Source organism: Mytilus trossulus, chromosome 6 (genome assembly GCF_036588685.1).
Source record: "Mytilus trossulus isolate FHL-02 chromosome 6, PNRI_Mtr1.1.1.hap1, whole genome shotgun sequence".
In the NCBI taxonomy this organism is placed as follows: Eukaryota; Metazoa; Mollusca; class Bivalvia; order Mytilida; family Mytilidae; genus Mytilus; species Mytilus trossulus.
The window spans coordinates 31,117,012-31,142,753 of NC_086378.1; the positions used below are offsets into that span (position 1 = coordinate 31,117,012).

Consider the following 25,742-nt stretch of genomic DNA (forward strand, 5'->3'; position numbering starts at 1 on the left):
ATCAAATGTTATTAATTAAGTTAATTTTCCCTTTCTTATTCCTTAATATGTCAATGTCTTATCGCCCTGACTACGCTCATAGGGAAATACCCAAAAATGGTACCACAAGAGGGAAATTCCAAACACTTTTTTTTTTAACAATTTTTGTTACATATTTTTTTCATTTTTCATTTTTTTTTCGATTCCCGTATAAAGACAATATACGTATAGTGTCTTGAAATATGAAATTTATTTGTATGAGGCTTAGAAACGGGAAAATACGAGGTGCCGATGATGCTTTATAAAGAAAACAGGGAACCGGATTGTGGTTACACCATTTGGAACATGAAGCAGCAACTCTATATCAAGGAAATTAAGTTTTACCCTTGTACGTCCGTACGTCCCAAATTTGGTTTCCGTTCTTTAACTTGTGAGAGCCTCAACTAAATGTTATATAACGTATACGCCATGCTTGTGTATAAGTATATTGATCCCTCTGACATTGTACCACAAGGTTCCATATCACAAAAGGGAGGCTGGAACTGAGTTTAAGGGAATAAGGGGCCTAAAAAGGGCCAAAACAAGCACTTTTCCATTCTCAATTCTATTTTTCTAGTTTCCAGACCATAACTCATGTTTAACAATATATATCTCTCTGAAATCATACTTCAAGGTTCCATAATACAAAGAAAAGGCTGCATGTGTGGGGGTAATTAATTCAAAAGGAAAGGGGGGCAAATAGTTTTGGGGTTTCCAATTTTTTTAATGGGTGCAATCGTTTTTTTTTTAAATTTCCAACTACACGAAGAATCTTAAATTGCACAGTATCATGCAATAGATTTGTAAGGTCTTGACATTTTTTTGGTGCCAGAAACCTATACTATGTCAAAAATTTGATCACAATGCAAATTCTGACAGAATCTAGCTTGAATATTGTATCCAAATTTGTCACAACTTTTCAGGGTTCAACCTATGCGGTCGCAGTATAAGACTGCGCTCAGCGAAGCTTTTTATTTGATCTTTGGAAGGGAACTAAATGTTTTTTTCGGCATTAATATATAATATATGTATCTGCGAATATACTCACAGTTTGCGAATATTAACGTCTCCAGTGCATGCAATCGACTGAAAATCGCTAGACCAATCAATGCGGTTGATGAAGTATCTCGATCATGCGAATCGCCAGACGAACTAATCGATGATGTTGAAGTATCTCGGTCATTATAATCTCCAGACGAACAAATGGATGGCGTAGATGAAGTATCTCGATCGTGCAAATCAGCAGACGAACTATTCGATGATGTTGATGAAGTATCTCGATTTTGATTATCGCCAGACGAACCAATATATGCCGTTTATTAAGACGAATCTCGATCATGAGAATCGCCAGACGAACCAATCGATGCCGTTGATGAAGTATTTCGATCATGAGAGTCATCAGACGAACCAATCAATGCCGTTAAAGACGAATCTCGATACTGAGAATCGCCAGGCGAACCGAACCCATGATTGATCTCGTTGGTGGAGTATCTCGAGCCTGAGAATAGCCCTATTTTAATAAAACATTGTAAAAACAATAAGTCCACCTTACTCACAGTGCATGGCATCTCTCGGTTACACAACTTTTATTTTCCTTTTCGTATGAAAATAAATGTGTATGGACTTTTCAATTTACTTCTGAAATAAGGTAGAATTATTGTATACCGCCATCTTGGGTTGTGCAATCACAGTACACAATCGGTCTAGTTATTTGCCCAAATCAGCAAATTTGGAAACGACTGGCAATTTAATGGTTAGACTGTTTATCCATATAAAGAAAACTTGTTAATTTATTGTATTATACTAAATATTTTAACAAATATCAATCTTTTAGGTTTTTAAAATCATTTTTTTTAAATGAGCAATGTAAGGGGAGATAACTGTTTTAGTACAAAATTTATAGTGGGCTAATAGAGTGGGGTGCTCATTTTCGCCACATCTTTTCATGTTTTCTACAGTTTATGTTCATGTCTAAATGTTTTTGAAGTATACTGATATTTCTATATGAAGATAACTTCAAATGCAAAATATTTTTAAGCTTGAAAACGTGTTTGTTTGAATATAATCATCTGAAAAATTAGGTTAAAGGGTGTTTGAAATTTTCTGATTTTCTTGTCAATGGGGGACACATATTCGCCGTTTTTACACATCTATTTAAATCAATTTCATTCTAGATGAATAGCAGACATTTCAAAGGTGTTAAGAACTGAAATTTAGGGCATTCAGTCAAAGAATTACTTAGAAATACTTCTTTGAATTCGTGTTTTTTTTTCTGGAAATTGGCCGAAAATCGTTGTCCGTTTTTCGGTCCTTATCAGTAGGTGCTGCAAGTTTAAAAAAATAATCATATTTGTTATATAATATCCTTTACCAGTATATGTCTTCCATTTCAGCCATCCTTTGGAGTTTTTACACCTCCAAATCATAAAAATGGCGAAATTGTGTCCCCGGCGAATATGGGCGCCCCACTCTCGGTTTTTTTTTTATTTTTACTTGTTGCAAGAAAATAAGTTTGGTGACACTATGTTTTATTTTTATTTTTTTTTAAACATTTTATGAAACCTATCTTCTCACAATTTATTTCAAAATTCTAGCTCATAGATTTTTTTTTATTCTCACTTATGTGTTTTTTCATGAATAAACTAACCAAATTTAGGCAATTTTCAACGACTCATACCTTGAAAAAATTAGCACGGTGACCCATACTTTTTATTATATTTTAGAAAAAAACATAGGAAAATCTTCATTTTGGCAAATTATAAGAAAAGTCTGTCCCAAAAAACATTTACTTATGGACACGAAGTAACACAGCATCATAAAAATCTGTTATTTTACTCTTATAGGAAACAAACCACAGATGTGACCATAATAATACTTTTGTAAAAGAGGGACGAAAGATACCAGAGGGACAGTCAAATTCATAAATCGAAAATCAACTGACAACGCCATGGCTAAAAATGAAAAAGACAAACAGACAAACAAAAGTACACATGACACCACATAGAAAACTAAAGAATAAGCAACACGAACCCCACAAAAAACTAGGGATGATCTTAGGTGCTCTGGAAGGATAAGCAGATCCTGCTCCACATGTGGCACCCGTCGTGTTGGTCATGGTATATAACAAATCCAGTAAATAGTCTATTTCGGTAGGTCACATTTATGAAAGGGAAGGGGATAGTAAGGAACATACCGATATCATTTGTGAAACGATTATTTCATAACGGTCAACCAACTCGTGATGGCGTCCTTAAAATTTACGAAGGGATGATTTCAACTTAACCAGTTGGAACTCTTTGTTTAATAGCTTCCCGTAGTGAGCAGCAACCCTCTTGTAACCGTATATAGAAAGGTTGAAAAAAACCAATGACATTATGAAACTAAGGTTAAAACTTAACTAAATAGATATTGATTGTATGAACCTATTTATTATATATATACCCATAAAATCAAAAGCTTATTAAGCGCTAGATATTATTGTTAGCGACAGTGTTTTGCAGGATATATCACTTAAGAACAAATATAACTGATTACATAATCGTGTTTAGAATACGCTTTAATAAGTAAATAGTGTTGGTACCACCTCAAAAGTAACCATATATTATGAAGATGTAATAGTGTGAACTTTTAATATTTTTTTATCAATTTTTTTTAAAGGCCGTAAAATATTTTTTTATAAATAGAGAACGTGTATATCAGGTAAAAATGTAAATCTATTTTAGCAGTCTAAAGCTTATCCAAATATAAAATGTCCCGACCTATAAATTGCTCTCTGCAATCAAATTCTTTTTATAGACTGCCTTTTAAGTCTCGTTTTGAGTATACTCCCTTTTATGGTCTTCATTTGAATTACGTTCTATCGATTGAATGTATAATATTATGATCATTCCTTATATGGGCTGCCACACGAAGATCGGAAATAATATTTGTTTGTTTTCTTTCTTTCTCAATTTAGGAGCTACCTGCATATGCTTTTTAAATGGTGAGCTAGAATAAAAATGTCTGTAAGTTTCTGTGTCATTAAACAAATAGTTCACGGAAGTCATAGATTGGTGGAAATTTTCACATTGCGTGATTGTTAGACTGTTATTTAGACGAATTATATATATACATATATGAACACTATGTGCATATAAAGTACTATGTGCATATGAAGTAGACTATGTGCATATAATGTAATCTGTGTACTTATAAAGTAAACCACGTGCATAGAAAGTAAACTAATATGTGCATACAAAGTGAACTATGTGCATATAAAGTAAGCTTAATGCATATAAAGTACTATGTGCATGTAAAGAACTATGTGCATATAAAGTAAAATATGTGCATATAAAGTAAACTATGTGCATACAAAGTGAACTATGTGAATATAAAGTAAACTATGTGCATATAAAGTACTAACGTGCATGTAAAGAACTATGTGCATATAAAGTTAACTAAGCGCATATAAAGTAAACTATGTATATATTAAGTAAACTATGTGCATATAAAATAAATTATGTGCATATCAAGTACTATGTGCATTTAAAGTAAAGTATGTGCATATCAAGTACAAAGCGCATATCAAGTACTTAAGCGTTTATGAAGTTAACAGTCAACTGTGTGCATATGAAGTAAATTATGTGCATATAAGTAACTATGTGCATATAAATTACTATGCGCATATAAAGTAAACTATGCGCATGTAAAGTAAACTATGTGCATAGAAAGTGATCTCATGTGCATATATATAGAAAATGTATGAGGATCTTAACTAAGTGTTAATTTAGCCTTTGATTCATGATTTCTTTTTGTAAGTTGTTATTGGCTTCAAGTTGAACTAGCAGTAATTTACTGAGAGTACACTCAGATCTTTACTTAGTGTTTTTTTGGTTGTTGGGGTCTACGTCCACTCTGTGATTTTGATAGATGTATTTCTATTTTATCCATCTGATGAATTCAGACTTTTTCAACTTTTTTTTTCATTTTTTTCTGATTTTGTAATACTGTTACAATACTGTCCCGGGTGAGGGGAGGGTTGGTGAACTAAAGACTAGTTTTAATCCGCCAAATTTTCTATGTGCTTGTCCCCATGTCAGGAACCTGTAATTCAGTGGTTGTCGGGGTTTTTTTTGTTGTCATTTCTAGGCCTTTTATAGCCAACTATGCGGTGTTGATTTTACTCATTGTTGAATGCTGTAGGTTTTTATTTATAGTTGTTAGTATCTGTGTCATTTTGTCTCTTGTGGAGAAATGTCTCATTGGCAATCATACCACATCGTCTTTTTTATATATGAAGTAAATAATTCGCATATATAGAAAAACTTAGTAAACTCTGTGCTTTATTTTATAGGAAAACTATGTCCATAGAAAGTAAACTATGTACATATATTGAAAAAAATGTGTACTACATTATTCAATGTAATGTATATATGCATCTATAAAACATGCACGTTCACATAAGTCCGCAGCTACGGCATTGCCTAATTTCAAACCTCATCTTCTTCAGCAACACTTATTAAAACTCTTCAAATCCTTTAAAGCTTTGTGTCAGAAATTTTCATAGGAGGTGACCCACTGCCTACCTAAGAGGGCCCCCGGTCATATATAATCAACCAATTTCCCCCCCCCCCTCTAATTCCGCCTATATTTGATCTTTAATGAATAAGAGCTGCTGAAAAAAAAATCATATCATTTAAGCATTTCATAATGTTTTTTTATAAATGAATACTAGGATAACTAGATTTTTAAATTAGTAAAAAACTTTGGTCAGAAAAAAATACTTATTTCTCGCTAAATGATATTTTAATTCGGCTCTGGATCTAAAGAAAAGCAACTAAAGTATAATGGTAAAAGGAATCGTCTGAAAAAGATTTTGCTAACATTATTATGTAGAAGGTGAAATACGAAGATTCAGAAATAAGACCATATTTAGCCCTATGTACAGTGAAAACCAAAAATAAACAACAAGAAAACCCTGAATTGAATCATAGTTTATAAAAAAAAAAGTGTTAGCATAGAAACCTTGAAGTTGAAACTACGAACTATAATATGCACCCTGATAACCCCTAAAATAATATAATATTATCTACTTTCGCGCTATTACCTGAACTTTTTACAGATTGTATATAATAACTGAGTAATTTTTAAGAGATCACGTGATTACCAAATAAGGCATATGCATAATGTGGGGTTTAATTTCTAGGACTATCTCTGTATCATAAAAAGATCGATTTTACCGGTAGATGCTTATAGGTGTTTTCTTGTTTTTTTGCAAAGGTAAGTGTGTGTGTTTTCCTCCCTGGAAAAATAAAACATCGTGTATATATGTGTGTGAAGCAAATATTTTAGATCTAAACACAAAAGTTAGTAAAATATAGCGATATTGTAATTTAGATAAGAATATCAAACACATGTATTTATAAATTTATTTCAATTTCAATCATACAAATATAAATTGACCTCTGTAACTCGTATATAAATTGATGTTTGATTTCAGTGAAACTTCTTTATTAACACTTCCTGGTTCCTTTATTTCTAAAATAATTTTTAAATATTGGATTTATTTTTCACCTACATGGCTCATTGATAAGCGTTAAACCAAGGATGGATTTTTATATCCTTGGTATTCATTTTTGTGTCAACACTTCAATAACTGTTGTATTGTTTATACTGTAGCTAAAAAATAGCTACATACACAGTTTATATTAGATAAATCTGTGAAATGAGTAACTTTTAACAGTACAACATAGTTCAGTGATTGGCTCGGTCAACTTCACCGTTAGCTTTTTTTAAATTTGAAAGATTTTTTTTTAAATTGACCTTGTGTATATTTTATATTGCTGTCCACCATAATTTGAAAGAACAGCGTTATGTATAACTTTTAATGTTGATGTCACCCTTCGCGTCAATATTGGAAACTATAACATTCATTTTTAACTCTCTCCAAAAATGAAAGTCTGACGGTAAGCCATCGCCTTTGTTTGAATTTGTTACTTTTTATTTCACCTAATTGGCGCACATGGAGTACAATATCGTATATATGAGGGGGAGGACAGGTGTAAGGGAGACAGGGAGAAAGGGGGTAGGAGAAAGGAGAGGAAGGCTGGGAGAAAGGAGAAAAGGTTGGAGAAAGGAGAAAAAATAAAATATCTCTCCTTTTAAAAAAATATCTAATATTTCAAGAAAAAATATCTCAAAAGGAGATGTTTTATTCTAATGGGAGAAAGGAGAACGGGGGTAGGAGAAAGGAGAAGAGGGGTGGGAGAAGGGAGAAGGGTACCCCCTGTCCTCCCCCTCGTATATAGTATCTGCAGATTGAGATACTATATTCCCGGTTCTATTTTTACTATTTTTTAGTTTCTGTATTTTAAAATAAACTTAATATCGTATCATTTTTTAACCGGATTTTTGTGACAAAAATGTCGGTTATTAAATTGGGGATGCTCGGCGGGCGGCAGGGCGGGCGGTCGGGCGGGCGGCAATCAAATGTTGTCCGTGCATTAACTCAAGAACCGTTCAACCAAAGCTTTTAAAATTTTAATATGTAGTTACTGACAACTAAATGAAGGTCAAGTTCAATAATGGTCATTTTGACTTTTACCGTTCAGGAGTTATGGTTCTTGAAAGATTGAAAAATGGCGTTTCCAGTCGTGTCCGTGCATTTACGCATGAACAGTTCTACCAAAGCTTCCCAAATTTTAATATGTTGTTACTGGTGACAAAATGGAGGTCAAGTTCTATAATGACGATTTTGACTTTTACCGTTCAGGAGTTATGGTTCTTGAAAGATTGAAAAATGGCGTTTCCAGTCGTGTCCGTGCATTTACGCATGAACTGTTCTACCAAAGCTTCCCAAATTTTAATATGTTGTTACTGGTGACAAAATGGAGGTCAAATTTAATAATGACGATTTTGACTTTTACCGTTCAGGAGTTATGGTTCTTGAAAGAATGAAAAATGGTGTTTCCAGTAGTGTCCCTGCATTTTCTCATGAACCATTCAACCAAAGCTTTTCAAATTTTAATATGTTGTTACTGATGAAAAAATAGAGGTCAAGTTCAATAATGACGATTTTGACTTTTACCGTTCAGGAGTTATGGTTCTTGAAAGATCGTAAAATGGTGTTTCCATTCACGTTGTTGCATTTACTCACAAACCATTCAATCTAAGCTTTTCAAATTTTAATATGTTGATACTGATGACAAAATAGAGGTCAAATTTGATATTGACAATTTTAACTTTCACCAATCATCAGTAATGGTTCTTGTGATATTGCCAGGACACAAATAAATGCTAATAAATCCGGTTTGCTGTCGTTGTGACAGCCTCTTGTTTTAATATTAAATCGGCCTCATTACACTCAATGTCTCTTACTATAATTATATCCTACTTTGCTCATATTATCAATTTATTATTTGTGTATTACTTATTGTGTATTTCACTAATGTTTATATAATCATTGTTTTTGTATCTTGCCTGACAAGGGCCCATGATTGGAAAATAAAATAATGTCTAATGTCTATGTATGAGCTTTCACCATAATTGGAGCTATCGTGATCATAACATTTACTAAAGTGTTTACAGGAGGCGAGCTTCTGTAGTGGCGGATCCAGAACTTTTCATTAGAGAGAAGAAGGGGGTCCAGTCATGCTTCACTGATTTCAACCAAATTTTTCCCACGAAAAAAGGGGGGGGGGGGAGGGCGGGCATATCAAATACGTACGTAGATATTAAAGTGTTATAAATAGCGAAAATGTCGAAAAATATTGTCAAACACGACCATTGCATTCCTCGTCTTTGGGTAGAAAACCTAATATTTCATAGTAGTAGAAAATTTTATCACTAAAAAATTGACAGATATATATTAGTATTTTCTATTTTTTTACTATACTGAGCTGGACGATGTCATCAAAGATACCAGGCTTATGAATTTGTACATTAGTGGCGAATTTTATCAATATAATACTCACCAGAGGTTCTTAATACTTAACAGCTTTAAGTTCACAAATTTGAATTGCATATGACACCGAAAAATCTCGAGATTTTGTGCCAAATACAGTAAAAACAGTAATTGTTATTTTATCTTTCTTTTAGGTAGATCACAGTAATATCACAATGAAATCATCTCTCGTGTGTTTAATTTTTACTTTTTTGGTTGTTTTAATTGGTGCTGATAGTAACGCAGACACAGCGGTTATAAATGCACCATCTGGACCAATCAAAGGACTTAGACTGAATTATCCCAAAACAGGAGAACCGTTATTTGAATTCAGGGGAATACCCTTTGCGAAACCACCGATTGGCTCATTGAGATTCCAAAAAACAGAACCACTAGAAAAAAGAAAAGAAGTACACGATGGAACAAAGTACGGACACATCTGTATGCAGCCGGGTATCGATTTCATACCTGAATCTAGTAGACCAGCCATGTCGGAAGATTGTTTGGTATTGAATGTCTACGTTCCAAGAAAGTTACAAGGTCAAAAATTATCAGTTATGGTATGGATACACGGTGGTGGTTTTTGGATTGGTTATGGACACCAATACGATGGTGGAAAACTTGCTATGGAAGGAAATGTTATTATTGTAACAATAAACTATAGACTTGGTGCATTTGGCCTTTTTTCTGTAGGTCATTCTGCAGCAAGAGGTAACTATGGTTTATGGGATCAAAAGATGGCACTCCAATGGGTACATGATAATATAGAATCATTTGGAGGTAATCCCGAGTCTGTTACACTATTTGGTGAATCCGCGGGGGGAATGAGTGCATCATTCCAATCACTTATACCTTCAAATAAAGGACTTTTTCAGCGAGTTATTGCACAGAGTAGTGTTGTATCTAGATTTGTACTTCTAAAAGATAGCAGTGTTGAAAAATTTGTAGCAGAAATAGCTGAAAAATCTTCCTGTCCATTTGATGATAAACAAATATTCGTTGACTGTTTAAGACAGAAAACTGCTGATGAATTTCTTAAATTATCCGACGTATTTGCTTCAATGCCAACGGACAAGATGATGTTTGATTGCCTTGGAATGCCGGTCGTAGATCATGAACTGTTTCTAGAACATCCAATTAAAAGTCTTGAAGACAAGTCATCAGATGTGTCCCATTTTTTCCGTTCTCTAGATTTCATGGCGGGAGCTACTTCTAACGAAGGATCCGTATTATATATGATGTTTCCACCAAGCTTTCAAGAACACTATGCCTTTAATGTTACTGAAGGTATTCCATACAAAGCACTTTGTGACGGAATAGTATCACCCTTAGTGGAATTGTGGTATGCTAACAACTCAGACGTCAAGGACAAACTATGTAAATATTATTCCGCAGAGTCTATCGCAGATCAATCTTTAAAAGCAACAGATGCCTGGGCTGACATTTTATTTAATTTTGCTATCAATAAAATGTTAGAATATCACTCTGGAGGTAACACATATCAATATGTGGTATCAAAATTAAGTCCAAAACCTGTCGGCGGGCCTCCTCCGTCATGGTTCAAAGGTGTCGGGCATGGTGATGAATTACTTTACTTTTTCAACATTACACAGTTTCTGTCACTGGACGAAGAAGTGGTACTGAATAATGAAGATAAGGATTTTGAAAAGAAAATGATAAGCTATTGGACATATTTTGCTAAGACTGGGTAAGTCGAAAATGACGATTAAGTTTTTTTTGCCAAAAAAGTCCAGCAAGACTTGAAGTCCACTTACAATCATATCTCCGCAGGTACTCCTGTAGTAATTTTTTTTCGCGTGCATCAGCTTTTATGTTACTTATGTTTTATATAGAACAATGAATCAGCACCTGTACATGGAATATAATTCTCCCAGTTGATACGATAAATCGAAGCTTGCATTTCCTATCATGGACTTGTTATTTGAAAGAAAGGTTTCAAACCTAAGGTTTCATAATATGATGGAATTAAAGTAATTCCGCTTACAAAATTTACAGACACGGCATGCATCGTGCATTTTGATAACTGTTGGAATATCTGTTTCACAGTAGTTGCGGAACCGTAACTCTTATGGTCCTTTTTATTTATTTTTCATACGCCCGTCTAAGGTGGGACGTATTATTGTAAACTGTTGTCCGTCCGTCCGTCCACACTTCAGTCACTATGATTACTAAAAAAAAGCTTCCACAAACTTTGATGACACTTTGTTGAATTATTTATATCTATTGACGTAAGCTCCCTTTCGATTTTTATAAATTTCAGGTTTTTCGTTTCCGTGTTATGAAGTTTTATCCTTAAAAAAGGGGGATTTTTAAGTTTTCTGACAATAACTCGAAAATGCTTCCATCAACTTTAATGAAACTTTGGTGAATAATTGTTTATATCTATTGGTGTATGCTCCTTTTCGATTTTTATAAATTTCAGATTTTACGTTTCCGTGTAATGAATTTTTATGCTTAAAAGGGGGATTCAGTTGTCGGACAATCACTCTTAAACCCTTTGCTACCTTTCAATTTTTTATAAATTTTAGATTTTATGTTTTTTTCAGTTATGAATTTATACTTGAAAAGGGGGGATTTTCCAGTATTTGGACAAAAACTCAAAAACACTTTCCAATTTTATAAAACTTTGCTGAATTGTTTATATCTATTGATGTAAGATCCCTTATGATTTATATGAATTTTTGATTTGACATTTTTGGTGTTATGCAGTCTTATTCTTAAAAACAATGAGGCTTTTTTCCCCAGTTTTTCGGATAATAAATCAAAAATGCTTTCAGCAGTGTATGATGAAACTATTGTGACTTGTTTATATCTATTGAACTAAGTACCCTTTGTGTTTTATATAATTTCTTATTTGATGTTGTACAGTTGTGGAATTTTTCTTCTTGAAAAAAATGTCGGAAACGATCAAGGAAAAATCGTAGAATAAAGCCTAATTAATGAAGAAAAAAAAAATCATTTACAGCATAAAGACAAGCTAAACGGAAAACAGACGTATCATGCGCTTTTAGCATATGGTCATCAAAAAAGTTAAAAAAAATAACATAAGGACCTAAGAGCTACGGTTCCGCTGCTAGTTTCACAGATTACGATGGATATATTCGAATTGTTCTAAATACAGCCACGTCCTCTCTTACTAGAATTTTGCATCACCGAATTTGACATACATCAAACTTGTAAGATTACTGGTGCCTGGTGTGAAAAGAGATATATTTATCCCTCTAGAGCCCCTTTGATAACCAAACGGTTTTGATGACGTTCGTAATGCTCAGTATTTATACGCCTGTTTACAGGACGTGTTATATGGTATACCGTTGTCCGTCTGTCCGTCCGTCATCAACATGTTTGTACATTAACTCAAAACGCTTTAACCAATTTAAATGAAACTTTTGTGGTCGATTGTTTATATCTATTGTTGTGAGTTCCCTTTTAATTTTTATAAATTTCAGATTTGACGTTTCCGAGTTTTGGGTTTTTATTAATTTCAAAAGGGGGATTTTTTTTCCAGTTTTCGGACAATAACTCAAAAAAACACTTTCACGATGGAGGTTTAAAATTTCAAAATAAATGTTCGTATCCTTTGTTGTGGAGTAATATATAAAAGTCTTTGGAGACAGTGGATGATCATTAGAACTTTACTAAGAATTAATGCAATACATAAATTCTAAAAATGATATCAGCTATGCTATAGTCAAGGGTTACAATCAAAATCTCGTGATGGATATACACACACCGGAAGTTACAGTAGAACTCGCCGCTTGAAAGGTTAGTAGTTGCATTTTCTTGTTTATATCAATTAAATATTGATTGTAATTTGGCACACCGAATATCGGATAGTATGTTGTTTTAAATTCCACAATTGTTTTTGCTAGAAAGCGTGCAGTTATTGCAAACACTTCGACCACAGGCACTTGTTTCTGTCAATATGGGGTTTACTATCCATACCAGTACTAAAAAAACACAAGGTAGCTAACGGAAATTTTCAATGTGTTCGCTTCAACCAATATTTTATTACTTTCCCTTGCCCCTTTCACGAATAAAAGTACACCAGTCTTTCGGTAATTGATTTATCTTTACAATGAAACAACTCTCACGTACCTTGAGAATACCCCTCAAACAGTTTAACACACTTGAGATGAGAATTATTGACCTTTTTCCAGACCATTGAATTTGGACGGACTTAACTTCCGGTTTACTTAGGAAGTTAATATAACACAGCAATCTGATTGGTCGAATTCATCTGGTTACCTGTTTATTTATACTAGTTACCAGAAACCAGAAAAATGTGACCAATGGGATTGCACAGTTTTATTAACTTCCTAAGTAAACCGGAAGTTAAGTCCGTCCAAATTCAATGGTCTGGAAACAGGTCAATTATTCTCATCTCAAGTGTGTTAAACTGTTTGAGGGGTATTCTCAAGGTACGTGAGAGTTGTTTCATTGTAAAGATAAATCAATTACCGAAAGACTGGTGTACTTTTATTCGTGAAAGGGGCAAGGGAAAGTAATAAAATATTGGTTGAAGCGAACACATTGAAAATTTCCGTTAGCTACCTTGTGTTTTTTTAGTACTGGTATGGATAGTAAACCCATATTGACAGAAACAAGTGCCTGTGACTTCGACACAGTTATCTGGTGAAATTTTGGAACTGTGTCGAGGTGTTAGCATTAACTGCACGCTTTCCAGCAAGGATAATTTTGTATTTCAAAACTAGATAGTATCCGACATTCGGTGCACTGCCTTATTTATTAAATTTTATTGATATAAGCAAGAAAATACGACTACTTACCTTTCAAGCGGTCTGCTCGACTGTTACTTCCGGTGTGTGTATATCCATCACGTGATTTAGATTGTACCCCTTGATAGTATTTTAAAAGAAATGACTCTGCGAGCATTTAAACCAGAAATATTGAATTGTGAAATTTTTAATCAAATTTATGCGAAAGAAAATAACACGAGGAGCTAAATGAAATGTTATAAATGAAATACGATAGTTTTCTTTTAAAGAATAGCCGCTATAATGTCTGGCTAAAGATTATATTAACAACTATGTTTTCCATCCACATTCTTTAATACTAGTGACACATTATTTTATGTTATTGTAGAGTGCCATACGGTGGTGATGGGTCGGTACCATGGAAACCATACAATATTGAAGACAAACATTATCTGAATTTAGACGATGAGATGGCACTAAAAAGTAACTACAAACCTGAAATATTGGACCTTTGGTCAAACCAACTACCAGCTACTGATTTGGAATCAGCGACTCCAGACACCGGTCAACGTGATGAATTATGATTATTTTAGTTTCAATGATATTTATCTGTTGTATTCCTTGTGTTTTGATATTGATAGAGCTTTTTATAATAAAACATATGTGTTAAAGGCACAAAGGACTGCTATCAGGATGTTTTTTTGATCGAGTGGTCATTTGACTTCTATGTAAATAGGAATAATGCTGGACTCCCCAAGTCAACATAAACTGATCCTAAACTTAAAGTATTCAAATTCTTTATAAAAAGCCACATGTGCAATCTAGTTTTCAATCAGAAACTAGTGTATTGAACCTACTCAGCGAGATTTATTGTTACGCACGATTGTCATTCTGATATCGAGAAATAAGAAAGGTATAACTTTGAAGAATTTTAATATATAAGTTCAACTCCTCAAAAGAGCATTAAATCCAACCTAAAATCGTGTTGTCCAGGATTTTGAAATAACATGATTGTCGTTTTTCATTTGTCAATTCGGGGCTTTTAATAGTATAACTATGCGGTTTGGGTTTTGCTCGGCATTGAAGAATAACGGATGTTGACTTATAATTTTTAATTTCTGTGAATTTTGGTCGCATGTAAAGAGCTGAGAGTTGTTAATTATACACCATCTTCTAATCTGTATATAAACACATAAAGTAGCATGCACTCCAACCTAAACCTTGTTATCTAGGGTTTTGCAATGATATGTGATATAGTTCATTATGCAAAGTACATTTTTTTTAGAAGAAAGAAAAGCAAATATGACTAGATTAGGTGTACTTGACTCATATTTTGAAAAGTATTTCAAAAGAAATATATAAAATTCGGTTCTATTGTTTTAATTTGTTTTGTTCCTTTAATCAACTTAAGATGTACAAATGTTATTTTTAATAAAAAAAATAAAATTGACAAGTAACAATTTCAATCGGACAAGTTAGTTTTGGTATGTACTGTCCTAATGGACAAGTTGATAAAAAAAAAAAGCTATTGTAGAGGCAACTGGTCATTTCGATGGCAGCTGTATGCCACCATATATATACTTCTTTACTGTACCATGCTTGCTTTAATATACCAAGGAGAAATTCACTTAATATTGTATGATGCGTCATTAATATATTCACCCTGTGTTTTGTTCCTTATCATTAGCGTTTATGATTCTGTATTCTGTTGTGCAGTCCATTTGATTTAAAAAAGGTTGTTGTGGTATTAGTTGAAATTCAAAATGGTTCTTATAAGAAACAATCTGGCCATGGTTTTGTCGATTTAAAAAGGTCGTTGTGGTGCGTTATTTCTAAAACATTATAATTGGTATTAGTTGAATTTATAATGGTTCTTGAAAGAAACAATCTGGCTATGGTTTTTGTCGATTTAAAAAAGTCGTTGTGGTATACCAGGGTGACTTCCGGTCAACTTTTTGCCCTTTTATAGTAATATATTTATTTTTTTCTTTATATCATATTATTTGTCATTTAAATTTCTTTAAGAATCAATTTACAGACTTTGACCGGGATTTTAATTTTTTTTGGACTTGTAATTCAAAGTTGAAAATTTGACTTCATCATTTATATACCAGGGTGACTTCCGGTCAACTTTTTGCCCTTTTATAGTAATATATTTATTTTTTTCTTTATATCATATTATTTGTCATTTAAATGTCTTTAAGAATCAATTTACAGACTTTGACCGGGTTATATGCTTTTTCGTGAATATAAGTTTTACTGTTCAAAAATGTGTTGTCAGAGTCACACTAAGAAACACTTCCGGTCAACTTTTCGGTAAAAAAGCATATTCAAATATTTTTTTTTTTAATTTAATCTTATAGCCCATTGTAATAGCTTTCAGAATCACTTTTATTTATTGATTTATCTTAAGCGGTTCCAGAGATATTAATTATAATACACCAATTTTTCACTTCCGCGTTTTCCACTTCCGCGTTTTAGACCCTCCCGTTGTGGTGCGTTATTTCTAAAACATTATAATTGGTATTAGTTGAATTTATAATGGTTCTTGAAAGAAACAATCTTGCTAGGGTTTTGTCGATTTAAAAAGGTCGTTGTGGTGCGTTATTTCCAAAACATTATAATTGGTATTAATTGTATTTATAATGGTTCTGGAAAGAAACAATCTGGCTATGGTATTGTCGATTTAAATGGTCATAGTGGTGCGTTATTTCTAAAACATTATAAAAACTTTTACCTGGAGTTTTAATGGTTCCTAAAAGAAACAATCTGGCGATAGTTTGTCGATTAGAAAAGGTCGTTGTGATGCGTTATTTCTCAGAAAAATATAAATGGTTTTAGTTGGATGTTCTGTCTCGGTTTATCTTTCTCTTTTAAAACATTTCATTGAGGGAAAGACATTCAAAAGCTTAACAACCTTTCAGTTATGTTTTTTTTCCTATACAACGATTTCAGAAAGTACACAATTTGCCAAAGTCTTAATCGTAAGTTATTAAATAAAAAATGGGAATAGATTTAAAAGAAACATTAAAAAATTCTACCATTAAATCGCAATTTTACAGTAAGTCTAAACCAAAAAAAGGATAGCAATTTAAAACTTACCCAAGTCGTATTTCCCCCTTTCTTTACCCTTCAAGCCTACAAGGAACTTTTCTAGGATCCGTGGATTGCTGAACATCGTCCACATCTAAAACGTTCTTGTTAATTGATGACGTCATGTGTTAAAACAGTTATTGGCCAATCAAATCGGTATATAGAGGTTAATCTGCACGCTCAGGGTGACCCTCTAACCCGAACTCCTACGTCGTTCGGGTTAATAAGGGTCACCAATAAAACAGCTAGAATAATAAATCAGTAGAAAAAGTGCTATGTATTCATATTGCTTGGAGTGCAATATTCCAATAAAAATAACCTTCACTCACAAACCACTGATCTCAATATTATCAATTAAAAGACGACAAGCCTTTTAGAAAAGCTATTACTTGTTGTTTTATGATATTTCAAAATTTTGTTATAGATAGTTCTAAGTCATCGTGTATCATCAGTACAGCGGATATAGGTACAAAGATTTTCGTTACTGTGTAAGATCAAAATCGCTCACACCCGCTTGGTGAGTATTGTCCGCTGTACGAGGATACACGGTGTAAGTCATATAAGGAAGATTGCTTTTTATAAGAACCATTAAAACATCCAACTAAATCCATTTATATTTTTCTGAGAAATAACGCATCAAAACGACCTTTTCTAATCGACAAACTATCGCTAGATTGTTTCGTTTAGGAACCATTAAAACTCTAGCTAAAAAAATTTTATAATGTTTAAGAAATAACGCACCACTATGACCATTTGAATCGACAAAACCATAGCCAGATTGTTTCTTTCCAGAACCATTATAAATACAATTAATACCAATTATAATGTTTTGGAAATAACGCACCACAACCACCTTTTTAAATCGACAAAACCATAGCAAGATTGTTTCTTTCAAGAACCATTATAAATTCAACTAATACCAATTATAATGTTTTAGAAATAACGCACCACAACGACTTTTTTTAAATCGACAAAACCATAGCAAGATTGTTTCTTTCAAGAACCATTATAAATTCAACTAATACCAATTATAATGTTTTAGAAATAACGCACCACAACGACCTTTTTAAATCGACAAAACCATGGCCAGATTGTTTCTTATAAGAACCATTTTGAATTTCAACTAATACCACAACAACCTTTTTTAAATCAAATGGACTGCACAACAGAATACAGAATCATAAACGCTAATGATAAGGAACAAAACACAGGGTGAATATAATAATGACGCATCATACAATATTAAGTGAATTTCTCCTTGGTATATTAAAGCAAGCATGGTACAGTAAAGAAGTATATACATGGTGGCATACAGCTGCCATCGAAATGACCAGTTGCCTCTACACTAACTTTTTTTATCAACTTGTCCGGACAAGTACATACCAAAACTTACTTGTCCGAATGAAATTGTTACTTGTCAATTTTTTTTTATTAAAAATAACATTTGTACATCTTAAGATGATTTAAGGAACAAAACAAATTAAAACAATAGAACCGAATTTGATATTTTTCTTTTGAAATACTTTTCAAAATATGAGTCAAGTACACCTAATCTAGTCATATCACAGCACTACGGTTCAATTTTTCATCAATGCCAGTCTCATCAGACTGCACACGAGGCACCATCTGATAGGCCTGTACATTCATTGAATTTGTATGGTATCCGATTTATGTTTAAGTTGAAAAAAAATGTTTTGTAATTCATATATCTGCATTCACGGATGAAACGGTGGAAATTGGGGAACCCAGTTAATTCCCTTATTTCAACAGACATATGAAAGTAAAACTCGGGCTGTTTTAGCCCCTCCCCCATCCACCTTGATACCTTCTATTAGTTGTTTTTCTACTCCTTGTTACTTTGTCTAGTCCTATGCAGCCTATTTTTACAATGTAATCAGTTGTTCTACTGTTACACCAATTTGATCTTACAAAATGGTTCTGATAAGAACTATTTTGAATTCCAACTAATACCACAACAACCTTTTTTTTTTTTTTTTTTAAATCAAATGGACTGCACAACAGAATACAGAATCATAAACGCTAATGATAAGGAACAAAACACAAGGTGAATATAATAATGACGCATCATACAATATTAAGTGAATTTCTCCTTGGTATATTAAAGCAAGCATGGTACAGTAAAGAAGTATATATATGGTGGCATACAGCTGCCAATGAAATGACCAGTTGCCTCTACAATAACTGGCTACACAGCCCTTGCACGGATGACGCATGCCTCATCTTGCGAGAACACAAAAAATGGTATTTCATAACCTGCTATTTATTGTTATGTTCAAAAAATTCAAACACGTATATATACCAATTGTCCGTCAAAAAAACTTTTCATCTTGTCTTAGTGTAGCAATGGATGAAGGTTATGAATATTATTTTTTTTAGATTATTATGGTTCCGCTTATTTACATTCTAAAACACAACTGAATTGGTTTATTTTGTGTTTTTTTCAATATTGAAATTCTGTACACAAACTGACCTTGAACATTGAAAAAGATCCTATCTTTAATCAGTGTTCATACCTTAAAATGTTTTCTGTAAAACAACAATGTAGGACGGCCTTTCTAAAGCTTCATATTAAAACACATTAGAGCTAATTTCCTAATGTGTGTAGGGTAAAAGTTTTGTTAGCTTGCTTGCTTGCTTTGTTTTTGTATTGTACAATTGTATTTGGGATGGTGTCCAATTAAATTTAAACACAATATATGCAGCTTCATCTTTTCCTTTCTATATTATTTGCACATGTCAATCTTAATTTCAATGCGCAAACATTCATGCTGTTATTTTCTCTATGGTCGGGTTGTTGTCTCTTTGTTACATTCCCCATTTCCATTCTCAATTTTATTTTCAAACAAAGCAAACAATAAAATTAAGAATGGAAATGGGGAATGTATCAAAGAGACAACAACCCGATCATAGAGAAAAAACAGCAGAAGGTCACCAACAGGTCTTCAATGTAACGAGAAATTCCCGCACCCGGAGGCGTCCTTCAGCTGGTCCCTAAACAAATATATACTAGTTCAGTGATAATGAACGCCATACTAATTTCCAAATTGTACACAAGAAACTAAAATTAAAATAATACAAGACTATCAAAGACCAGAGGCAGTCCTGACTTGGGACAGGCGCAAAAATGCGGCGGGGTTAAACATGTTTATGAGATCTCAACCCTCCCCCTATACCTCTAGCCAATGTATGCCAATACGTACATTTAAAATTCAATTCAAGAGAAGTCCGAGTCTGATGTCAGAAGATGTAACCCAAAAAAAATAAACAAAATGACAATTATACATAACTAACACATGACATGAGTAAAATCTCTTTGTTCTGACTTTACTATAATCTGAATAATGCAAAGCAAAGGTGTGCATTAACTACCTCAGATATACTGCACAGTTCACATCTATTTTTACCTTTAGGGGCGGTTCCTAGATTTTGAATGGGCGTTATTATATCAAATTAAAAAAAAAATGTTGCTGAGTGTAGCGAGACTAAAAACAATATTGACTATTTTAAGCTAAAACACGTTACTTTATCCAATACTAAGGTGATGACATGTTAGCCTCCAACCCCCGTAGATATCGTAGTTTCAAAATAGGAAAAATGAAAGGTTAATTCTTATTTCTTTTTTTTCATCTTAGCTTGAACATATTTTTTTTTATTATATTAAGTGTACAGCATACATCTTAAATCAGTGTTTTAAATTCAGAAAGATGGTAAAATTGTGCCAAAAAAGAAATGTATCTAAGAATATCCGAATAAAAAATAAATATGATTTTGATTAGTTTTAGACTAAATATAAAATTATAACGACTTTTTGAATATCTACTCCCTATATTTTTGGATCGAATTTAAAGGGAGTCATTTTAAGTTTCTTTTAAAACAGGGAGATTAGCTGGAGATCAAACAGACTTCATTTAGATGGTTGTGTCTTCAAAATTGATACAGTAGATACAAAGCAATTTTGGGGAGGGGGGAGTAAAAGATTGGAAAGAGAAACGTATTTTCTGTTTATTCAACATTTAAAATTTAGGTAGTCTGTCTCGGTTTATCTTTCTCTTTTAAAACATTTCATTGAGGGAAAGACATTCAAAAGCTTAACAACCTTTCAGTTATGTTTTTTTCCTATACAACGATTTCAGAAAGTACACAATTTGCCAAAGTCTTAATCGTAAGTTATTAAATAAAAAATGAGAATAGATTTAAAAGAAACATTAAAAAATTCTACCATTAAATCGCAATTTTACAGTAAGTCTAAACCAAAAAAAAAATAGCAATTTAAAACTTATCCAAGTCGTATTTCACCCCTTTCTTTATCCTACAAGCCTACAAGGAACTATCCTAGGATCCGTGGATTGCTGAACATCGTCCACATCTAAAACGTTCTTGTTAATTGATGACGTCATGTGTTAAAACAGTTATTGGCCAAATCAAATCGGTATATAGAGGTTAATCTGCACGCTCAGGGTGACCCTCTAACCCGAACTCCTACGTCGTTCGGGTTAATAAGGGTCACCTGAGCTGTGCAGATTAACTTCTATATATCTACTTGCTTGGTCAATAACTATAACTTAACGTGTACCGTCAAACTAATTCTTCTGTGACAAAAGTCGGATAAGATAAAATCACTTCTTTACGTATAAGATGTAACATTCTCAAATTTGAAAGGCAAGTGGTAGGTTATATGCTTTTTTTTTTTTATCAAGTTGAAATAGACACTGTATGCATTTTATTATAATATCATTTCCATTTCCATTTTCAATTTTATTAAGTCTCCTATTATAACCCTGGTCCACCAATAAAACAACTAGAATCACAAATTAGTAGAAAAAGTGCTATGTATTCATATTGCTTGGAGTGCAATATTCCAATAAAAATAACCTTCACTCACAAACCACTGATCTCAATATTATCAATTAAAATACGACAAGCCTTTTAGAAAAGCTATTACTTGTTGTTTTATGATATTTCAATATTTTGTTATAGATAGTTTTAAGTCATCGTGTATCATCAGTACAGCGGATATAGGTACACAGATTTTCGTTACTGTGTAAGATCAAAATCGCTCACGCCCGCTTGGTGAGAATTGTCCGCTGTACGAGGATACACGGTGTAAGTCATATAAGGAAGATTGCTTTTTATAAGAACCATTAAAACATCCAACTAAAACCATTTATATTTTTCTGCGAAATAACGCATCAAAACGACCTTTTCTAATCGACAAACTATCGCTAGATTGTTTCTTTTAGGAACCATTAAAACTCCAGCTAAAACTTTTTATAATGTTTAAGAAATAACGCACCACTATGACCATTTAAATCGACAAAACCATAGCCAGATTGTTTCTTTCCAGAACCATTATAAATACAATTAATACCAATTATAATGTTTTGGAAATAACGCACCACAACGACCTTTTTAAATCGACAAAACCATAGCAAGATTGTTTCTTTCAAGAACCATTCTAAATTCAACTAATACCAATTATAATGTTTTATAAATAACGCACCACAACGACCTTTTTAAATCGACAAAACCATGGCCAGATTGTTTCTTATAAGAACCATTTTGAATTTCAACTAATACCACAACAACCTTTTTTTTAAATCAAATGGACTGCACAACAGAATACAGAATCATAAACGCTAATGATAAGGAACAAAACACAGGGTGAATATAATAATGACGCATCATACAATATTAAGTGAATTTCTCCTTGGTATATTAAAGCAAGCATGGTACAGTAAAGAAGTATATATATGGTGGCATACAGCTGCCATCGAAATGACCAGTTGCCTCTACAATAACTTTTTTTTATCAACTTGTCCATTAGGACAAGTACAAACCAAAACTTACTTGTCCGAATGAAATTGTTACTTGTCAATTTTTTTTTTATTAAAAATAACATTTGTACATCTTTAGTTGATTTAAGGAACAAAACAAATTAAAACAATAGAACCGAATTTGATATTTTTCTTTTGAAATACTTTTCAAAATATGAGTCAAGTACACCTAATCTAGTCATATCACAGCACTACGGTTCAATTTTTCATCAATGCCAGTCTCATCAGACTGCACACGAGGCACCATCTGATAGGCCTGTACATTCATTGAATTTGTATGGTATCCGGTTTATTTTTAATTTAAAAATAAATGTTTTGTAATTCATATATCTGCATTCACGGATGAAACGGTGGAAATTGGGGAACCCAGTTAATTCCCTTATTTCAACAGACATATGAAAGTAAAACTCGGGCTGTTTTAGCCCCTCCCCCATCCACCTTGATACCTTCTATTAGTTGTTTTTCTACTCCTTGTTACTTTGTCTAGTCCTATGCAGCCTATTTTTACAATGTAATCAGTTGTTCTACTGTTACACCAATTTGATCTTACAAAATGGTTCTGATAAGAACTATTTTGAATTCCAACTAATACCACAACAACTTTTTTTTTTTTAAATCAAATGGACTGCACAACAGAATACAGAATCATAAACGCTAATGATAAGGAACAAAACACAAGGTGAATATAATAATGACGCATCATACAATATTAAGTGAATTTCTCCTTGGTGTATTAAATCAAGCATGGTACAGTAAAGAAGTATATATATGGTGGCATACAGCTGCCAATGAAATGACCAGTTGCCTCTACAATAACTGGCTACACAGCCCTTGCACGGATGACGCATGCCTCATCTTGCGAGAACACAAAAAATGGTATTTCATAACCTGCTATTTATTGTTATGTTCAAAAAATTCAAACACGTATATATACCAATTGTCCGTCAAAAAAACTTTTCATCTTGTCTTAGTGTAGCAATGGATGAAGGTTATGAATATTATTTTTTTTAGATTATTATGGTTCCGCTTATTTACATTCTAAAACACAACTGAATTGGTTTATTTTGTGTTTTTTTCAATATTGAAATTCTGTACACAAACTGACCTTGAACATTGAAAAAGATCCTATCTTTAATCAGTGTTCATACCTTAAAATGTTTTCTGTAAAACAACAATGTAGGACGGCCTTTCTAAAGCTTCATATTAAAACACATTAGAGCTAATTTCCTAATGTGTGTAGGGTAAAAGTTTTGTTAGCTTGCTTGCTTGCTTTGTTTTTGTATTGTACAATTGTATTTGGGATGGTGTCCAATTAAATTTAAACACAATATATGCAGCTTCATCTTTTCCTTTCTATATTATTTGCACATGTCAATCTTAATTTCAATGCGCAAACATTCATGCTGTTATTTTCTCTATGGTCGGGTTGTTGTCTCTTTGTTACATTCCCCATTTCCATTCTCAATTTTATTTTCAAACAAAGCAAACAATAAAATTAAGAATGGAAATGGGGAATGTATCAAAGAGACAACAACCCGATCATAGAGAAAAAAACAGCAGAAGGTCACCAACAGGTCTTCAATGTAACGAGAAATTCCCGCACCCGGAGGCGTCCTTCAGCTGGTCCCTAAACAAATATATACTAGTTCAGTGATAATGAACGCCATACTAATTTCCAAATTGTACACAAGAAACTAAAATTAAAATAATACAAGACTATCAAAGACCAGAGGCAGTCCTGACTTGGGACAGGCGCAAAAATGCGGCGGGGTTAAACATGTTTATGAGATCTCAACCCTCCCCCTATACCTCTAGCCAATGTAGAAACGTAAACGCATAACAATACGTACATTTAAAATTCAATTCAAGAGAAGTCCGAGTCTGATGTCAGAAGATGTAACCCAAAAAAAATAAACAAAATGACAATTATACATAACTAACACATGACATGAGTAAAATCTCTTTGTTCTGACTGTACTATAATCTGAATAATGCAAAGCAAAGGTGTGCATTAACTACCTCAGATATACTGCACAGTTCACATCTATTTTTACCTTTAGGGGCGGTTCCTAGATTTTGAATGGGCGTTATTATATCAAATTAAAAAAGAAATGTCGCCGAGTGTAGCGAGACTAAAAACAATATTGACTATTTTAAGCTAAAACACGTTACTTTATCCAATACTAAGGTGATGACATGTTAGCCTCCAACCCCCGTAGATATCGTAGTTTCAAAATAGGAAAAATGAAAGGTTAATCCTTATTTCTTTTTTTTCATCTTAGCTTGAACTTAATTTTTTTTATTATATTAAGTGTACAGCATACATCTTAAATCAGTGTTTTAAATTCAGAAAGATGGTAAAATTGTGCCAAAAAAGAAATGTATCTAAGAATATCCGAATAAAAAATAAATCTGATTTTGATTAGTTTTAGACTAAATATAAGATTATAACGACTTTTTGAATATCTATTCCCTATATTTTTGGATCGAATTTAAAGGGAGTCATTTTAAGTTTCTTTTAAAACAGGGAGATTAGCTGGAGATCAAACAGACTTCATTTAGATGGTTGTGTCTTCAAAATTGATACAGTAGATACAAAGCAATTTTGGGGAGGGGGGAGTAAAAGATTGGAAAGAGAAGCGTATTTTCTGTTTATTCAACATTTAAAATTTAGGTAATCTGTCTCGGTTTATCTTTCTCTTTTAAAACATTTCATTGAGGGAAAGACATTCAAAAGCTTAACAACCTTTCAGTTATGTTTTTTTTCCTATACAACGATTTCAGAAAGTACACAATTTGCCAAAGTCTTAATCGTAAGTTATTAAATAAAAAATGGGAATAGATTTAAAAGAAACATTAAAAAATTCTACCATTAAATCGCAATTTTACAGTAAGTCTAAACCAAAAAAAAAAATAGCAATTTAAAACTTATCCAAGTCGTATTTCACCCCTTTCTTTACCCTACAAGCCTACAAGGAACTATCCTAGGATCCGTGGATTGCTGAACATCGTCCACATCTAAAACGTTCTTGTTAATTGATGACGTCATGTGTTAAAACAGTTAATGGCCAATCAAATCGGTATATAGAGGTTAATCTGCACGCTCAGGGTGACCCT

At 32.9% G+C, this 25,742-nt stretch overlaps 1 protein-coding gene across 1 annotated transcript; it reads left to right on the top strand.

Annotated features, from left to right (window-relative positions):
* Positions 1-6,175: 6,175 nt before the first annotated feature.
* Positions 6,176-15,314, top strand: LOC134721107 (fatty acyl-CoA hydrolase precursor, medium chain-like). The gene is made up of 3 exons (XM_063583853.1): positions 6,176-6,276; positions 9,094-10,646; positions 14,066-15,314. The coding sequence occupies exons 2-3, from the start codon at positions 9,115-9,117 to the stop codon at positions 14,259-14,261; spliced, it is 1,728 nt and encodes a 575-aa protein (XP_063439923.1). The 5' UTR covers positions 6,176-6,276; positions 9,094-9,114; the 3' UTR covers positions 14,262-15,314.
* The last annotated feature ends 10,428 nt before the right edge of the window (positions 15,315-25,742 follow it).